General features: G+C 43.1%; 2 protein-coding genes across 2 annotated transcripts; both read left to right on the top strand.

The window, feature by feature from the left end:
- The first annotated feature begins 2,535 nt into the window (after positions 1-2,535).
- On the top strand, positions 2,536-6,945 carry LOC115134493 (kxDL motif-containing protein 1-like). Its single transcript, XM_029668519.2, has 5 exons — positions 2,536-2,732; positions 4,292-4,390; positions 4,889-5,041; positions 5,559-5,605; positions 5,990-6,945. The coding sequence occupies exons 2-5, from the start codon at positions 4,296-4,298 to the stop codon at positions 6,250-6,252; spliced, it is 558 nt and encodes a 185-aa protein (XP_029524379.1). The 5' UTR covers positions 2,536-2,732; positions 4,292-4,295; the 3' UTR covers positions 6,253-6,945.
- A 96-nt stretch (positions 6,946-7,041) lies between these two features.
- On the top strand, positions 7,042-14,141 carry LOC115134492 (E3 ubiquitin/ISG15 ligase TRIM25-like). Its single transcript, XM_029668518.2, has 6 exons — positions 7,042-9,220; positions 9,991-10,086; positions 10,195-10,428; positions 10,546-10,693; positions 10,883-10,942; positions 13,206-14,141. The coding sequence occupies exons 1-3, from the start codon at positions 8,642-8,644 to the stop codon at positions 10,297-10,299; spliced, it is 780 nt and encodes a 259-aa protein (XP_029524378.2). The 5' UTR covers positions 7,042-8,641; the 3' UTR covers positions 10,300-10,428; positions 10,546-10,693; positions 10,883-10,942; positions 13,206-14,141.
- Positions 14,142-17,318: the final 3,177 nt, after the last annotated feature.

The raw sequence follows: 17,318 nt of genomic DNA, 5'->3' as shown, positions 1-17,318 counted from the left end.
CATTTCCGGAGACCTTCTCCCTTACCTCACCTCGCTCATCAACTCATCCCTGACCGCTGGCTACGTCCCTTCTGTCTTCAAGAGAGCGAGAGTTGCACCCCTTCTGAAAAAACCTACACTCGATCCCTCCGATGTCAACAACTACAGACCAGTATCCCTTCTTTCTTTTCTCTCCAAAACTCTTGAACGTGCCGTCCTTGGCCAGCTCTCCCGCTATCTCTCTCAGAATGACCTTCTTGATCCAAATCAGTCAGGTTTCAAGACTAGTCATTCAACTGAGACTGCTCTTCTCTGTATCACGGAGGCCCTCCGCACTGCTAAAGCTAACTCTCTCTCCTCTGCTCTCATCCTTCTAGACCTATCGGCTGCCTTCGATACTGTGAACCATCAGATCCTCCTCTCCACCCTCTCCGAGTTGGGCATCTCCGGCGCGGCCCACGCTTGGATTGCGTCCTACCTGACAGGTCGCTCCTACCAGGTGGCGTGGCGAGAATCTGTCTCCTCACCACGCGCTCTCACCACTGGCGTCCCCAGGGCTCTGTTCTAGGCCCTCTCCTATTCTCGCTATACACCAAGTCACTTGGCTCTGTCATAACCTCACATGGTCTCTCCTATCATTGCTATGCAGACGACACACAATTAATCTTCTCCTTTCCCCCTTCTGATGACCAGGTGGCGAATCGCATCTCTGCATGTCTGGCAGACATACCAGTGTGGATGACGGATCACCACCTCAAGCTGAACCTCGGCAAGACGGAGCTGCTCTTCCTCCCGGGGAAGGACTGCCCATTCCATGATCTCGCCATCACGGTTGACAACTCCATTGTGTCCTCCTCCCAGAGCGCTAAGAACCTTGGCGTGATCCTGGACAACACCCTGTCGTTCTCAACTAACATCAAGGCGGTGGCCCGTTCTTGTAGGTTCATGCTCTACAACATCCGCAGAGTACGACCCTGCCTCACACAGGAAGCAGCGCAGGTCCTAATCCAGGCACTTGTCATCTCCCGTCTGGATTACTGCAACTCGCTGTTGGCTGGGCTCCCTGCCTGTGCCATTAAACCCCTACAACTCATCCAGAACGCCGCAGCCCGTCTGGTGTTCAACCTTCCCAAGTTCTCTCACGTCACCCCGCTCCTCCGCTCTCTCCACTGGCTTCCAGTTGAAGCTCGCATCCGCTACAAGACCATGGTGCTTGCCTACGGAGCTGTGAGGGGAACGGCACCTCAGTACCTCCAGGCTCTGATCAGGCCCTACACCCAAACAAGGGCACTGCGTTCATCCACCTCTGGCCTGCTCGCCTCCCTACCACTGAGGAAGTACAGTTCCCGCGCAGCCCAGTCAAAACTGTTCGCTGCTCTGGCCCCCCAATGGTGGAACAAACTCCCTCACGACGCCAGGACAGCGGAGTCAATCACCACCTTCCGGGGACACCTGAAACCCCACCTCTTTCAGGAATACCTAGGATAGGATAAAGTAATCCTTCTCACCCCCCTTAAAAGATTTAGATGCACTATTGTAAAGTGGCTGTTCCACTGGATGTCTTAAGGTGAACGCACCAATTTGTAAGTCGCTCTGGATAAGAGCGTCTGCTAAATGACTTAAATGTAAATGTAAATGTAATTAAATTGAGCAATAAAAGCCCCACTTTTATTCCATGGGTTTGGATCCGCTCTATGCAGATGTGGCAAGAGCGCATTTTTCACTGGCTGTCCACTGGTTTCCAAAACAATGATTGATAGGCAGTTTAAACATCTTGAATTCAACCATTATTGGGTTCAAATGCACATTTAGATTTGTGAACAGCCATCCACAACAACCACAATCGGTAAGGCTTAAATAGCTAAATGAGAGAGTGTGTGATCAGTGTGATTCACATCAATGCCCTATGTAGATATCAATAATAAGTGATATCCGTATCGCCGTAGACTACACAACTGCTGTCACCCTTACATCCAAGCGTTTATTCAAATTGATCATCTTTGGATGCCGACAGCAGTCCCACCATTGGAAGACATAGCTTGGACTGTAGCCTACCAAAGCCTATTCCTGCTCTTTTCCCGCGATCCATCAAACACATTTGGTGTGACATCACAAGTCAGAGATCATAAAAAAATATTTCACACTTCTCTGTTTTCTTAAATCAGCATTGAAAAAAGGCGCAAGTTTAAGTTTGTTCCATATGTGGTCAGATTTGCTCAAGTGGAACAAACTTAAATTTGCGCCTTTTTTCAAAACAGAGAAGTGTGAAATATTTATTTTCGCAAACATCCTTTCTGAATTTAAAAGTAATCCTCGAAGTAATACAGTTTTTCAAAAGTATCTGTAATCTGATTAGAATAAGTAATGTAAAGACTACAGTTACCGTTAACGGATTACATGCAAAAAATAATTACATGTAATCCGTTACCCCCTAACCCGCCCTTAAGTAAAAAAAAAAGGTAAAAACAATTATAATAACTACCTTTGGTTTGCTGTGATTGCCATAAAGCCACCGGAAATGACAGATATTCCTTTCCAATGTCACATGATCAACATTTCCACAACACGGAAGTGCGGTGCAGCGTAGCGTTCTGTTTCTCCAGAAATAAATGTTTCTCTTTGCCACAGACTGCTAAATTACATCTAGCTCCAGTTATGAAAGTGAATGTCAGTAGCTTAATGTAAGAGTGTATATTGCCATTCAAGTGTTAAAGAAAACTCACGGATATAACGAGTTTGGGACATATCTAATCGTAAGTATGTTAGGCTAGCCTGCTTATCGTTACCACACATTTGTATAACTAAGCTCGTTCTGTGTGACGTTACGTGTACTGTCTGTCTATAGTCTAGTCCATCATAGTTAGGTAACGTTAGTATGCAGGCCAGCTAGCTTTAGCACACTGAACAATAATATAAACGCAACGTAAAAGTGTTGGTTTCATGAGCTGATATAAAAGATCCCAGACATTTTCCATACGCACAAAAACGTCTCTCTCAAATTGTGAACAACTTTGTCACTCTCAAATTTGCAATTTTGTCACACAACACATGACACAGCTGACTCACGTTTTGAGGGTGCGTGAAATTAGCATGCAAACTGCAGGAATGTCCACCAGGGCTGTTGCCAGATAATTGAATGTTAATTTCCCTACCATTATCAAACGTTGTTTGGCAGTACGTCCAACCAGCCTTAAACTTGTAACCATGCCAGCCAAGGACCACCACATCCGGCTTCTTCACCGGTGGGATCGTCTGAGACCAGCCACCTGAACAGCTGATGGAACTGTGGGTTTGCACAACCTAAGACGTTTGGCACAAAAGGAGGGGAGCTCATCTGCGTGCTCGTCGTTCCTCACCAGGGTCTTGACCTGACTGCAGTTTGGCGTCGTAAACCAACTTCAGTGGGCAAATGCTCACCTTCAATGGCCACTGGCACGTTGGAGAAGTGTGTTCTTCACGGATGAATCTCGGTTTCGACTGTACCGGGCAGTGGTTTGCTGATGTCAACTTGTGATGTGAACAGAGTGCCCTATGGTGGTGGTGGTGGTGGTGGTGGGGTTATGGTATGGGCAGGTATAAGCTATGGACAACAAACACCATTGCATTTTATCGATGGAAATTTGCACAGACATTGTGACGAGATAATGCACTGCCCCATGTCGCAAGTATCTCTACACAATTCCTGGAAGATGAAAATGTCCCACTTCTTCAATGGCCCATTGAGCATGTTTGGATGTTCTGGATCGATGTGTACGACAATGTGTTCCGGTTCCCGCCAATATCCATCAACTTTGCACAGCCATTGAAGAGGAGTGGGACAACATTCCACTGGCCACAATCAACACCCTGATCAACTCTATGTGAAGGAGATGTGTCACACTGCATGAGACAAATGGTGGCCACACCAGGTACTAACTGGTTTTCTGATCCACACCCATACCTTTTTTTAAGACATCTGTGACCAACCGATGCATATCTGTATTCCCAGTCATGTGAAATCCATAGCCTGATTGATTTTATTTTGAGTGATTTCCTTATATGAAATGTAACTCAGTAAAATCTTTGAAATTGTTGCATTTATATTTTTGTTCAGTGTTAAGCAAACTAACAGAACGCATAATAAGCCTTGTATCTTGCCAGTGCTAACAATGTAACTGCTTCATAGCATTTCTTGACTACAATAGGCCTGCTCCCTAGCAGGCTCATATTTGTGTTAGCTAGCTATTTGTTATAATTTGTCATACAAACACCTAGCTGTTTGACATTCATGTATTCACAGTGTTGATGGTAAATGCTTTCCATTAATCATCAGCACCATGGAACCCACAGCTTCTGGAATATTCTGTAACAGAATGCTTAGCATGGTAAACTCTGAGGATGTCAACGCCATCATCCAAGCCCAGAGGCACATGTGAGTAACAGTCCGGACTGCTGCACAGAGCACATCCTATATCTGCTGGGAGCATTGATATTTCTCACCCAGAGCAATGTTTCCCAACAACATACCTCATTCAACTTGTGTGCTTGTCCAGGGCTACAATAAAAAGTTGTACTGTTGGGGGTATTTGAGGACTGGAGTTGGGAAACACTAACATGGAGAGCAGACTAGCTGGCTGCATGGAGTCTTGATGGATGACCTTGCACTCGCTGTGATATGTTACAATAGTCAAATACAGCACAACATTGGTTCATTTTGGGTCAATCAGATCTGAGGTGATTTTATTACACCAACAAAACAGTCTAGACCTACTCATTTCCTTGACACTCAAGCCTGTTACATTCAGCTTGTGCAGACTGGCAAAACAGGCACAGCTTTGCCAAAGACTAACACAAATAGGACACCATTAATTTAATATTATCGATATAATAGAGCCTATTTTATCTTGCTCGTCATTGGCTCCTCTCCCAGGCTGGACCGCTTTGAGAAGACCAATGAGATGCTGATCAACTTCAATGGACTTTCCAACGTGCGGCTGCAGCAGATGAATGAACACTTCCTGCTTCACACGCGCACCCTGGTGGAGATGAAGAAGGACTTGGACAGCATCTTTAGGAGAATCAGGTGATGGACCCATCCTAATACCTCCCCCATTTTCTTCTGACAGATGGCGTCATTCTGACATGACACGCCGTTGCCGTCACGCTATCTGACGTAAGACAATGAGGCTACCCTTAGACCCGGCCTCTAGACTCCTTATACCCTACATCCCCAAGCCTTACCCCGAAATCCTTTCTGTAGATCTGACACGGGTTGGATAAGTGTAAACAATATGGTAATGTCTCCACCCAGCCTATCGGGACAAGATGGGAACTACTTTCATACCTATCAAATTGTCAGATCTACAGGAAGTGGCAAGGGGTTGTTTAACAACCATTTTCTTGGTGGATTTTATACTTCCTCCAAGTACATATTATACTAACTACGAATGAAAACTTTCATCTGACTGTGACGGTCAGTCACATACTGTCTCTTGTCCAATTTTCACTCTAGCTCGTGGGAGTAGTCACAAAATTATAGCTCTAACCTTGGTTTCTTTCTTTCATAATCCACATATTCATGGTTTTATCTGTCCACGCAGGACTTTAAAGGGCAAGATCGCCAAGCAGTACCCAGAGGCCTTCAGCAGTGAGTTTGACATTTTACAGTCATGATGGCAACATTGGCAGAAAGACAAGTTGTTTACTGTAAATAGTTGCACATTCAGGCATTTTTCACAGTACAGTAGTTTACTCGTCTTGTTAATTAGATCTACACATATCCAACACTTTTGAAAGTATTTGACGTAACGTAATTCTATGTTTTGATTCCATATTCAGTAAGTCTTTCTCCTCAGTGCCTCTGAGGGGGCATCTTAATATTATTAAGTGCTGTACTTTACTTTCTTCATCCATATGCACAATGGGGAAAGAAATTGGTGGTGAATTTCTTTCACCTGTGATGTTTTTTTCAATTAATGTAGAATGGTGGCTACTTTAGACCCGAGAGTCACCCTGAGTCTCTCCCTCACAGACGCCCACGAGTCGCCGGTCCTGGAGGACGACGAGTTTGATCCCATCCCGCCCAGTGTCGCCACGATGATCACCGCCACCATGTCGGGGCAGAGCACCGAGTCATGTGACACGAGCCCCGACTTCATTTCCCCGAATGTAAGCCGGTGTTCCGAAGACCTCTCCCAGGATCAGGCCGAAACGCCCACCTCTGACCAAGGCCTGCCTAGCCCTGAAACGGACATGCTGAGGGACGAGGGCCCGGACTCAGTACCTGCAGAGTAGAGCCTCCGTAACCCAGGCCTAGAGCGCTACTCAGTACCTGCAGAGTAGAGCCTCTGTAACCCAGGCCTAGAGCTCTACTCAGTACCTGCAGAGTAGAGCCTCCGTAACCCAGGCCTAGAGCTCTACTCAGTACCTTCAGAGTAGAGCCTCCGTAACCCAGGCCTAGAGCTCTACTCAGTACCCATAGATTAGATAGAAGCAGCAGGAGGTCAATGTGATTGATTTGGCTTTTAGAGTTTTGGCCAGTTATCTGGTTTGTCGGGTTTGAATCAGTAGCTGATTTGATGGTCAGGATTTAAACCAGCACACTGACTGCTGTTCACTTGTAAACGCCAAGATTGTGTCCAAAGATCCCTTTTGTTAGACACGCTTGTCCATCACTCGCCACTAACAATGAAGAAGATACTTGAATGTGTGTTGTGGTTGTGAAGAACTGTATCCTTAATTACTGACCACAGGAGGACTGCACCCAGCTAGTCATTTGTTTGTATGCACAGGAGTCGCTCTCTCATTAATAATGGTTGAGCGTGGAAATATGCACTCATTTAAAGAGGTAGTGAGCTTTGTTGGTCATGGGTAAGCCTATTGGAAGCCAGCTAATCGCAATAGTACGGCCTACCAAAATATGTTTACATTTTTTTAGTGACACACCTCCGTGTTATTTGCCCTATTAAAACTAGAGCCTGACCGATATGGCTATTTGGGTCCGATTTTTTGGGGGACAAAACTTACCGATACAGATATATCTGCTGATATACTGTTTTACAGCAGGGAAATGAAAGTGTCATTTTCCACACGGAATTCTCCTGAATTGCCATTCAGAAGAGCAGTTGTCCAAGAAATATGCTGCTAATGTTGATTTCTTACATTGTGACATAATGAGAATGGCCGCAAACATTCAGATCAGCTTGAGATACCCATTCCCCCCCCCCCCCCCCCCCCAATCCTATTTATTGAATATTAGTTATCGTGGAATTATCGTCTAATACCGATAAAGCGTTAAAATGCCAATATCAGCAGATCATTTCGGCGACGCAGTATATCGGTCAGCTTCTAATTGAAACCTCACCACCACAGACTTTTTTCTTCTTTTTTTTTAACATGCAAAATGTGTGAGTTGCTGCATGGAAGAGTTCAGTATTATTGTTTTCCGTTGTTTCTCGGATATGCATTTTATTTAGTTGGGATGACTTGAGCTCGAGTACTAGGCTACATTGTAAATTACCCCTGGGTGAAGTGGCTAACTTAAGCATTCTACGTCTTTTATCTGTATCATGATTACGGTCAATGTTACGCAACAACTTGAATGCTAAATTATATTATTTGGTTTGTTTAACAATTAAAAATACTTGAAATATGAACCCCCCCCCAACAACAACAACAAACCTCCAGCTCTTAATGTAACTTTTAGAAGAGGCGGAGCATCAGACTGGTTGCCTCCCACAGTGGACCAATGTTCCAGCCATAGATATGGGATTTCCGAAACTAGCTGAGCGTTGTTCCGTAGCACATGCACAGAAGTTATGGGGTTTTAGCTATTGGGGAGATGTGTCCAGAACAGAATAAAACGTGCTCCCTTGCCACATTGAAAAGGGTTAGATTAATACCAGGTGATCATTCTGAGAAGACAATTATCTCTGGTTGTAATGAAAAGAAACTTCAGCACGCTGATGATCTTAATGCGACACAGATGAAGGATTTTACACCAATTTGACCCTTCATCAGAATTTATTTTCTGGTTGTGAGTCAATGTTGATTTCTTACATTGTGACAAGAATGACATGAGAATGGCCACAAGCCGTTCAGATCAGCTATTTATTGAATATCAGTTATTGGTGGAATTATCGACCGATATAGGGTTAAAAATGCTGATATAGGCCGATTGTCGGTGATGCGATGTATTGGTCAGGTTCTAATTGAAACTTCTGAAAGACCTCATATCATGGGGATTAAGAGACTTTGTATTTGAGCCGAACACTGCACCTTGCCATCAATAACCTGCAGTATACTGCGTTTGCACTAGACTATATGCACTGTATATATTTGTTAAGGCAGCATCCTTTCCTCTGCATATCCCCTCTATAAATTGTATCTACTCCAGAATGTTATGTTTACTGTAAGTATGTTGACTGTGTCTGTATTCTGTTAGTACACTGTCTATTGCTGGCAGCGCCTACTCACCAAGTCAATGTACTGTACTTGACGAATAGGGATTCTGATGCCCTCTGCTGGCCAGACACTGATTTTATGGATCACTCACAGATCCAGGCCAAAAGCCAAGTTTCGAATTCAGTGGAAGCCACACCTACTGCTCAGAACAAACCATTAATCCGGGAAACAAGCATCTCTCTCTGACTCTGCTGCTCAGTCTGATAGGGTGTGTTTCACCATGGCAGAAGCTGTTTTTGATAAGGATTTGATGACCTGTTCAATCTGTCTGGATCCACTGAAGGATCCAGTGACTACTGCCTGTGGACACAGTTACTGTATGGGCTGCATTAAAGAAAGCTGGGATCAGGATGATGGGAAAGGTGTCTACAGCTGTCCCCAGTGCAGGCAGACCTTCACCCCAAGGCCTGTTCTGGGGAAAAATACTCTACTGAACGAATTGGTGGAGAAACTGAAGATGACAGGACAAGCTGCTCCTCCTGCTTACTGTTATGCTGGACCTTTAGATGTGGGGTGTGACATCTGCGCTGGGAGAAAACTCAAAGCTGTCAAGTCCTGTCTGCTGTGTCTTGCCTCTTACTGTGCGACTCACCTAAAACTTCACAATGACCTCAACCAAGGAAAAAAACACAAGTTGATTGATGCTACTAGACTACAGGAGAAGATTTGCACTCGCCATGACAAACTGCTGGAGGTTTACTGTCGTACCGATCAGCAATGTATCTGTCTGCTGTGTGTGATTGATGATCATAAAGGCCATGATATAGTCGCCGCTGCAGAAGAAAGGACTGAAAAACAGGTAAAGATGAGAACAGTCAAATCACACAATACATTTGTTCATCTCTTTTAGCCTGGCATCCAGACCAGCGAGTGAGAATATGCGTAAGAAGCAGAGTAGAGACATTTTAACTCGCAAAAATAATTTGGACATAACCTGTTTTTAACATGCTTCATCTGGTAGGTCGATGTCCCTGGTTCCTCATACAAAACAGAATGATGAGGTTCAATTTGGAAAGGGATCATCCAATCAGTGCGACGTCCAACCCATTTGAGCGGGCAATAGTTTTCAGACCGTTAAACTAGTGGTTGCACGCTTGATGAGTCAGATGTTTGAGAGCGAGATGCAGCTCAAATTTCAAGGGGGTGAGAGCCAGAGAGGTGTGGACACGAAAGGGGCTTGGCTTGAAGCGCTGAACATCATGGCGTGAATAGAAATGTGCTTTTGCCATTACTAGCATCATACATTTCACTGAATTACAGCATTATATACTAGACATTAGAAACAAAAAATAACATTATGCTGCTCTCAAGATTTGAAAATAACGGTTCCACTTCCGGGAACACGAGAGATCACTTTGGCCCGGGTCTGTTTAGATTCCTTGAAAAATATCGGTATTTTCAGGTTCCGTTCCTTGAACCGGTTCCTTCAGAACTAAAAGTGTAGATGGCTTCAACGTCAGACAAAAACGCCTTTTCAACATTTTGTTTTCTGGGTACCTTGTCAGATGCACAGTGGCCTACCTTGATAGTAAGCTATTTGTTTTATGCAAATGATAATATTCTCTGCAGAAGCAGTTGGGGGGAAATAATCTGAAATCCCAGCAGAGAATCCAGAAGAGAGAGAAGGAGATGCAGGAGCTGAGACGGGCTGTGGACTCTCTGAAGGTGAGCGTTGGGAACATTTTAATTACACTCGCGGCAGTCTGGGGTCCCGATGAAAGCTAAGTGAATAGGGTGGTTGAAATGGATCCCCTCTTCTCTGTGTCCCAACAGCGCTCTGCACAAGCGGAATTGTTTGACAGCGAGAGGACCTTGACTGAGCTCATCCACTCCGTTGAGAAAAGGCGCTCTGAGGTGAAGGAGCTGATCAGTGCCTAAGAGAAGGCTCAAGTGAGTCGAGCTAAAAGGCATCTGAAGCAACTGGAGCAAGAGGTCGCTGAACTGAGGAGGAGAGATGCTGAGCTAAAGCACCTGTCACACACAGAAGATCACATCCATTTCCTCCAGGTGACATCTCTAACTTAAATGTCAATCACAAATGACTTTTCAATGACTAGGTCTAGAACTCTTTCACAAGTGAAATGTGCTGAAATAAAGTAACCGTAGCCTTTCTCAATGTCGTAGCATTTCCAGTCTCTCTGTGTCCCTCTTGGATCTGAGGGCACACCCAGCATCATTGTCACCTTTGAGCACGTGAAGAAATTTGTCACTGAACTGAAAGAGCGACTACAAGACATCTGCAAGGAGGAAATGGACAGAATATACGGGAAAGGTTGGCACAAGGCATATTTCGAGCTCATAAGTGCTCTTGTATGTTTGCTATTGTGTCTTCTGTAGAGATGCATGCAGTATGATTTGCGGTGTTTGTACCGTTGATGGCTAGGTTAGCATCGCTGAGTGACGTTGCCCTCCTGAAACTTGTTGCATACCTCCTAATGATGGTTGTGCCTGTGTCCTATAGTGACTAAAGTTCCAAACATTCGCCCTTCTGAGCCCAAGACCAGAGAGGAGTTCTTAGAATGTAAGTAAAGCACACGCGCACAGTGCATGTTCACTCACTTTGTAAAAAAAAGCAGGTAGCTGGAACCATTCTGAGTGGTCAGCTTCTGAGACCTCACTTGCTATATACTCATACAGCACTGACTGCTATACAACACTGACTGTTAGGGATCTGACCCACCACAGGTGGTCCAATAAGAACCAAACAGATGCTTAAAATGTTTCTCACCAACCAGACCTGGGCAGAAAATAGTTTTATTTTGTAGTGTATTTGAAGATAACCAACTTTACAAATACTTGAGGTAGTTGAATATGGTTTATATAGAGCATGCTGGGAAATATGATAACGATGGATGTGGATTTGGTTCAAATTGATGTGGATTGTATGAGTTTCAGGCCCTTGTATTAGGGTAAAACGAGGCCCATGCATGCATGCATGCATGCATGACAATGACCCAACACACCTCCAGGCTGTGTAAGGGCTATTTGACTAAGGAGAGTACTAGAGTGCTGCATCAGATGACCTGGCCTCCACAATCACCTGACCTCAACCCAATTGAGATGGTTTGGGATGAGTTGGACTGCAGAGTGAAGGAAAAGCAGCCAACAAGTGCTCAGCATATGTTGGAACTCCTTCAAGACTGTTGGAAAATCATTCCTCATGAAGCTGGTGGAGAGAATGCCAAGAGTGTGCAAAGCTGTCATCAAGGCAAAGGGTGGCTATTTGATTTGTTTAACACCTTTTTGGTTAAAAAATAAAGAAACCCTTGAATGAGTAGGTGTATCAACTTTTGACTGGTACTGTGTGTGTATACACTGAACAAAAATATAAACGTAACATGTAAAGTGTTGGTCCCATGTTCCATACGCACAAAAAAGCTTTCTAAAATGTGTACAAATCTGTTTACGTCCCTCTTGGTGAGATATCCCAACTTTTGAGGGAGTGTAATTGGCATGCTGAATGCAGCGCTGTTACCAGAATGTTTTTATGTTCATTTCTTTGCCATAAGTCTGCCTCCAAAATTGCTTTATTAAAGAATTTTCCAGTACGTCCAACCGTCCTCACAACTGCAGAGCACGTGGGTGAGCAGTTTGCTGATGTCAACATTGTGAACAGAGTGCCCCGTGGTGGCGGTGGGGTTATGGTATGGGCAGGCATAAGCTACGGAAAATGAACACAATTGCATTTGATCGACTGCAATTTTAATGCACAGAGATACCATGATGAGATCCTGAGGCCCATTGTCCTGCAATTCATCCACTGTCATCACCTCATGTTTCAGCATGATAATGCACGGCCCATGTCGCAAGAATCTGTACTCAATTCCTGGGAGCTGAAAATGTCCCAGTTCTTCCATGGCCTGCACACTCACCAGACATGTCACCCATTGAGCATGTTTAGGATGCTCTGGATCAACGTGTACGACAGCGTGTTCCATTTTCCGCCAATATCCAGGAACTTCGCAAAGCAATTTGAAGAGGAGTGGGACAACATTCCACAATCAACAGCCCGATCAACTCTATGCGAAGGAGATGTCATGCTGCATGAGGCAAATGGTGGTCACACCATTTACCGAAGGGTATTCTGATCCACACCTACCTTTTTGTTGTAATGGTACAGTATCTGTGACCAACAGATGCATGTCTTAGAATAGTATAGTAGATTGTGTGTGTGCGCTACTCATTCTATTTCCATCTTCAACATGCAGTTCCAGATGCAGCCATGCCATTAGTTGAGGGCAGCCAATCAAATAGTTTCAGAAAAGTAGTAACTTCCTGAGATCTGTATTCAAATAGTTTGAAAAAGTAGTTGCTTTCTCAGATCTTTATTCAAATACCTGTAGTCACCTCCAAAGTCACTGTTTTTGTTCCCCCCCAGAAACTGTTTTACTTTCAACAAAGCATAGTTAAAACTAGAGTTCAGAAAGAAAAACATATTTCTACATTGTTTACATTTATTAAGCAATGAATAGAAGGCGAAAACCAAACGGTAGTATGAATATGTTAGCATTGCAAACATTATTCAAACACTAAGCCTACTCAGAGTTTAGTGGATGCACTTATCAACTTGACTAGGTCATCTCTTCTCCTGTATGCTCATGTCCCGCTCTTTTTGAGAAAATAAAACTCCCCTAACACCCAAGGGAAGAGCGCCAAGAAGGTGATTGGCCAACATATGGGAGCAGAGATTGGTTGACTGGCTTATCAATAAAATACCCTTAAATTCACAGGGTCTTTTAAAACAAATACAAATAATAATTTTACACCATTTTTCCTCTTCCTAGACTGCTGCCCGCTGACATTGGATCCCAACACAGCAAATAAACTCCTGTGTCTGTCTGAGGGGAACAGAAAGGTGACCAGGAGTCATAAGATCCAGACCTATCTCAACCATGAACATAGATTTAACCACTGGAAACAGGTGTTGTGTAAAGAGGGTGTCTGGAGTGTGTCTGAACCCTGCTACTGGGAGGTAGAGTGGACCGGGGTGGAGGTTGATGTAGCCGTCTCATATAAAGGGATCAGCAGGAGAGGAAGTGGTCATGAGTGTTGGTTTGGTGCTAATGACCAGTCCTGGAGGTTGTACTGCTCTGCAACTAGATGCTGTTTCTACCATAATGGTAGAGAGACTTCTATCCCCGCCATCCGCTCAGACTCCAGAGTCGGAGTGTACCTGGACCACGGGGCAGGAATTCTGTCCTTTTACAGCGTGACTGTCTCAGACACCATGACCCTCCTCCACGGAGTCAAGACCACGTTCACTCGGCCCCTCTACCCTGGGTTTGGGGTTGGTTCATCTGTGAGGATACTGACACCATTTTTGAGTAGTAACTAACTTAATATGTACGGTGTCAAATATGAACCTAGATTACAGTACTTCCCTATGGAACTACTGTGCAAATAGAAAACTATCAGGAACACATTGTAAAGTGGGATGGTTATTTGTGTACTTTTTGGAAACTTTTAAAAAGCTGCGTTGATTGTCATCAAGCATACTCTCTGTGTGTACAGCGAACAATAAGTTCAGCTGCTGTTCAACATATTCAATGCCAACCATAAGACAATGTTTTTAGACTTTGCGATGTAAGTAGGGTAGTATATTGGTCACTTTGTACTTTTCTAACCATAACTAGCCATAACTCTGCCTTACCATATAGTAATGTATGTATACTATGCACTACTCTACTATATTAGTTCATTAAAAGTGAGAGTGATTTGTTGGGAGTTGTCTGTCTCTATTCTGTCCAGTGACATCACTTCTGCCCTCTTCTCGCCAGACCTGGTACCTTATACCTCAGCACAAACAGGAAAAGGAGAAGGAAACTATTCCTTTACTGTCCAATTAGTTCATAGAACCAAGGCTTTGTTTCTACACAGATAATTTGTTTTCCAATATGATTATCCATTATTACACTGTAGCTTTATAGAAGGCTCCTCCATACAAGGGCCCATAAATCACACTCCACTGATACAGAAATCGCACTAATAGTGGAAGGCGCCATCAACAGAACCCTGGGAAATATGTTAATGAGCCCCTGTTACTAAAGTTTTTTTTTTTTACAGGTCTAAATTGCCCCTGAGCCTTATACCAAAGATGAGTTTGGCTTATATCCGTAAATGTTTATTTTTCTCTCAATGTTGTCTCCATTACTGGCAGAGCGAAATTAGACCCAGCAATCACTATTTATCCATAATAACAATGCAACATGAATGTAATGAACGTTCACTTTTATGGTCACAAAATCACTGAATCTTGATTGAAAGAACTCTCGTCATCTCCTTTGCAATGACTAGATTGACAGCCATTTAAATTAGATGTTACACGGGGTCAAAGATATTCTCAAATTTGACAGACTGCTGAAGAGAGGTTCTCATATTGTAAAAGTAAGATATCCACCAGAACACCAGAGTATTTATGGCCATGAATGTGAAGAAGAAATGCTCCAGATTCCCTTAATGCAGTGTGTTTGGGTAGAAGTTACCTGAAGTTGGACAGGCTATATTTTATTGGCTATAGAAATGAATCACCTTAATGCAGACAGACCCCCTATCAACATCAGAAACGGTCGTCAAAATGGATAAAAAAGGTCCAAAATACAGTTCTGATAATTGTAACAGCTGCATAATGGAGAAAGATACTTAACCATTTTTAATGAGAAAAACTAAATCTGTCAAATATTGACTGCATTATAAGCAAATAATTCTATGAGAGACAGAAAATCAGTGGAATTCAGACATTGTGGGACTGAATGTCAAATATCAAAAATACATGCCAACGTTTTTAAACCACATATGGCCCTTTTATACGTTCTGTCATATTGATAGAATAATAACGTTTGAAAATAACTAATTTGCATATACATATGGGCATAATTTAATAAATTAGCATGAAATGACTCTATCCAACCAGCTCTTTTTCAGGTACCCCCCACAATCTCCCATCAACTTTCACCATGGGTTAATTTGAGTGGTAATGCAAAGGCAACCGAGTATAGACGGTCAACCCCCATATCACACACTCACAAATGGTAAATATACAATGTCTTCAGAATGTATTCACACGCCTCAACCTTTTTCCACAGTTTGTTGTGTAACAGACTGAATTTAAAAATAATTACATTTATATTTTGTGTCACTGATCTACACACAATTCCCCATAATGTGTGGAATTATGTTTGAAAAAATGTAGAAAGAGAAAAAAAAGAATAGCCTTGAGTCAATGAGTATTCAACACTTTTGTTATGGCAAGTCTAAATAAGTTCAGGAATATAAATGTGCATAACAAGTCACATATGTTGCATGGGCTTATTCTGTATGAAATAATAATGTTTAACTGCCCAATCTACCCCACACATACAATTATCCCTCAGTCGAGCAGTGAATTTCAAGCACAGATTCAACCACAAAGACCAGGGAGGTTTTCCAATGGTTCGCAAAGAAGGGCAGCTATTGGTATATTTTTTTATATTTTTTTTATTAATAACCCTTTGGGCATGGTGAAGTTATTAACTACACTTTGGATTACACACAGTCACTACAAAGATATACAGGTGTCCATCCTAACTCAGTTGCCGGAGAGGAAGGAAACCGCTCAGGAATTTCACCAGTTTAATGGCTGTGACAGGAGATAATTGAGGATGGATCAAAAATATTGTAGTTACTGAAGGGGTTAAACCAAGGCCTCATACCTTTTAAAGGGTTAATAAATTGTGTTATGATGAACTGTAAGGTCTCCTCTCAGAAGACCTCTGTGTGTGTGTTAAAACCTGACTTGAGTGATATGCCCTGCAGACACTATCAGATGACGGAAACCGCCTAAGCTCATACTCCTCCTGTCTGGGTCCCACCGTGACTGTCTGACGTTCTGAGAATCCGACTGGTTTTCTGAGAACACAAGGCCACCGCAGGCCTGATGGAAACCGCCACTTGGCAGAAGATGCTTAGACTTCTCTGTTGTGAAATGTCACCTTGTTATGAACCTATAACTATATAAGTTGCAGGAGGTCTTAGACGCCACGCAGAACCTGGGGAGAGGTATCATATACCGTACTCTACCAACTTCTGCCATACAATTGTACTACTAAAGGAGAATCCTAATAGTTAAACAAGGAGTCTGTGTTTCCTTTCTACTACCAATATATACGTTTGATAATTGTATAGACCTGATTGTCTTTTGAAGAAATTGATCAACATTACTCCACAATACTAGCATAAATGACAAGAGTGAAAAGAAGGAAGCCTGTACAGAATAAAAAATATTCCAAAACGTGCATCATGTTTGCAATACGGCACTAAAGTAATACTGCAAAAAATGTGTCAAAGAAAATCACTTTTTATCCTGAATACAAAGTGTATGGGCGGCAGGTAGCCTAGTGGTTTATAGCATTGGGCCAGTAACTGAAAGGTCACTGAATCTAATTACCAAGCCGGCAAGGTGACAAAAACTCCCATTTTGCCCATAAGCAAGGTAGTTAACCCCCAACAACAACTACTCCTTGGGTGCCACGGATGTTGATTAAGGCAGCCCCCGCACCTCTCTGATTTAGAGGGGTTGGTTTCAATGCAGAAGACACATTTCGGTTGAATGCATTCAGTTGTGCAACTGACAAGGTATCCTAATGTTTGTGGCAAATCAAAAACTGAGTACCATTCTTCATATTTTCAAGCATGTTGGTGGCTACATCATGTTATGGATATGCTAATCATCAGTAAGGACTAGGAAGTTTTTTTTAGGATAAAAATAAGTAGAATAGAGTAAAGCACATGCAGAATCCTAGAGGAAAACATGGTTCAGTCGGCTTTCCAACAGACACTGGGAGACAAATTCACAATTACACAAGGACAAATATACATAGGCTATAGACTAAAATCTCAGTTTATTTTTTATTTAACTAGGC

This window comes from Oncorhynchus nerka, linkage group LG9a (genome assembly GCF_034236695.1).
Source record: "Oncorhynchus nerka isolate Pitt River linkage group LG9a, Oner_Uvic_2.0, whole genome shotgun sequence".
NCBI lineage: Eukaryota > Metazoa > Chordata > Actinopteri > Salmoniformes > Salmonidae > Oncorhynchus > Oncorhynchus nerka.
Note: the sequence above shows the minus strand (reverse complement) of the source record. Positions and strands in the feature narration are given on the sequence as shown.

Bases quoted from the DNA above. Each gene is read 5' to 3' on its own strand.
- LOC115134493 (XM_029668519.2), top strand. From the start codon at position 4,296: ATGGAACCCACAGCTTCTGGAATATTCTGTAACAGAATGCTTAGCATG. The intron at 4,391-4,888 runs GTGAGTAACAGT...CTCCTCTCCCAG, and splicing joins ATCCAAGCCCAGAGGCACAT to GCTGGACCGCTTTGAGAAGA. The intron at 5,606-5,989 runs GTGAGTTTGACA...TCTCCCTCACAG, and splicing joins GTACCCAGAGGCCTTCAGCA to ACGCCCACGAGTCGCCGGTC.
- LOC115134492 (XM_029668518.2), top strand. From the start codon at position 8,642: ATGGCAGAAGCTGTTTTTGATAAGGATTTGATGACCTGTTCAATCTGT. The intron at 9,221-9,990 runs GTAAAGATGAGA...TATTCTCTGCAG, and splicing joins AAGAAAGGACTGAAAAACAG to AAGCAGTTGGGGGGAAATAA. The intron at 10,087-10,194 runs GTGAGCGTTGGG...GTGTCCCAACAG, and splicing joins GGGCTGTGGACTCTCTGAAG to CGCTCTGCACAAGCGGAATT.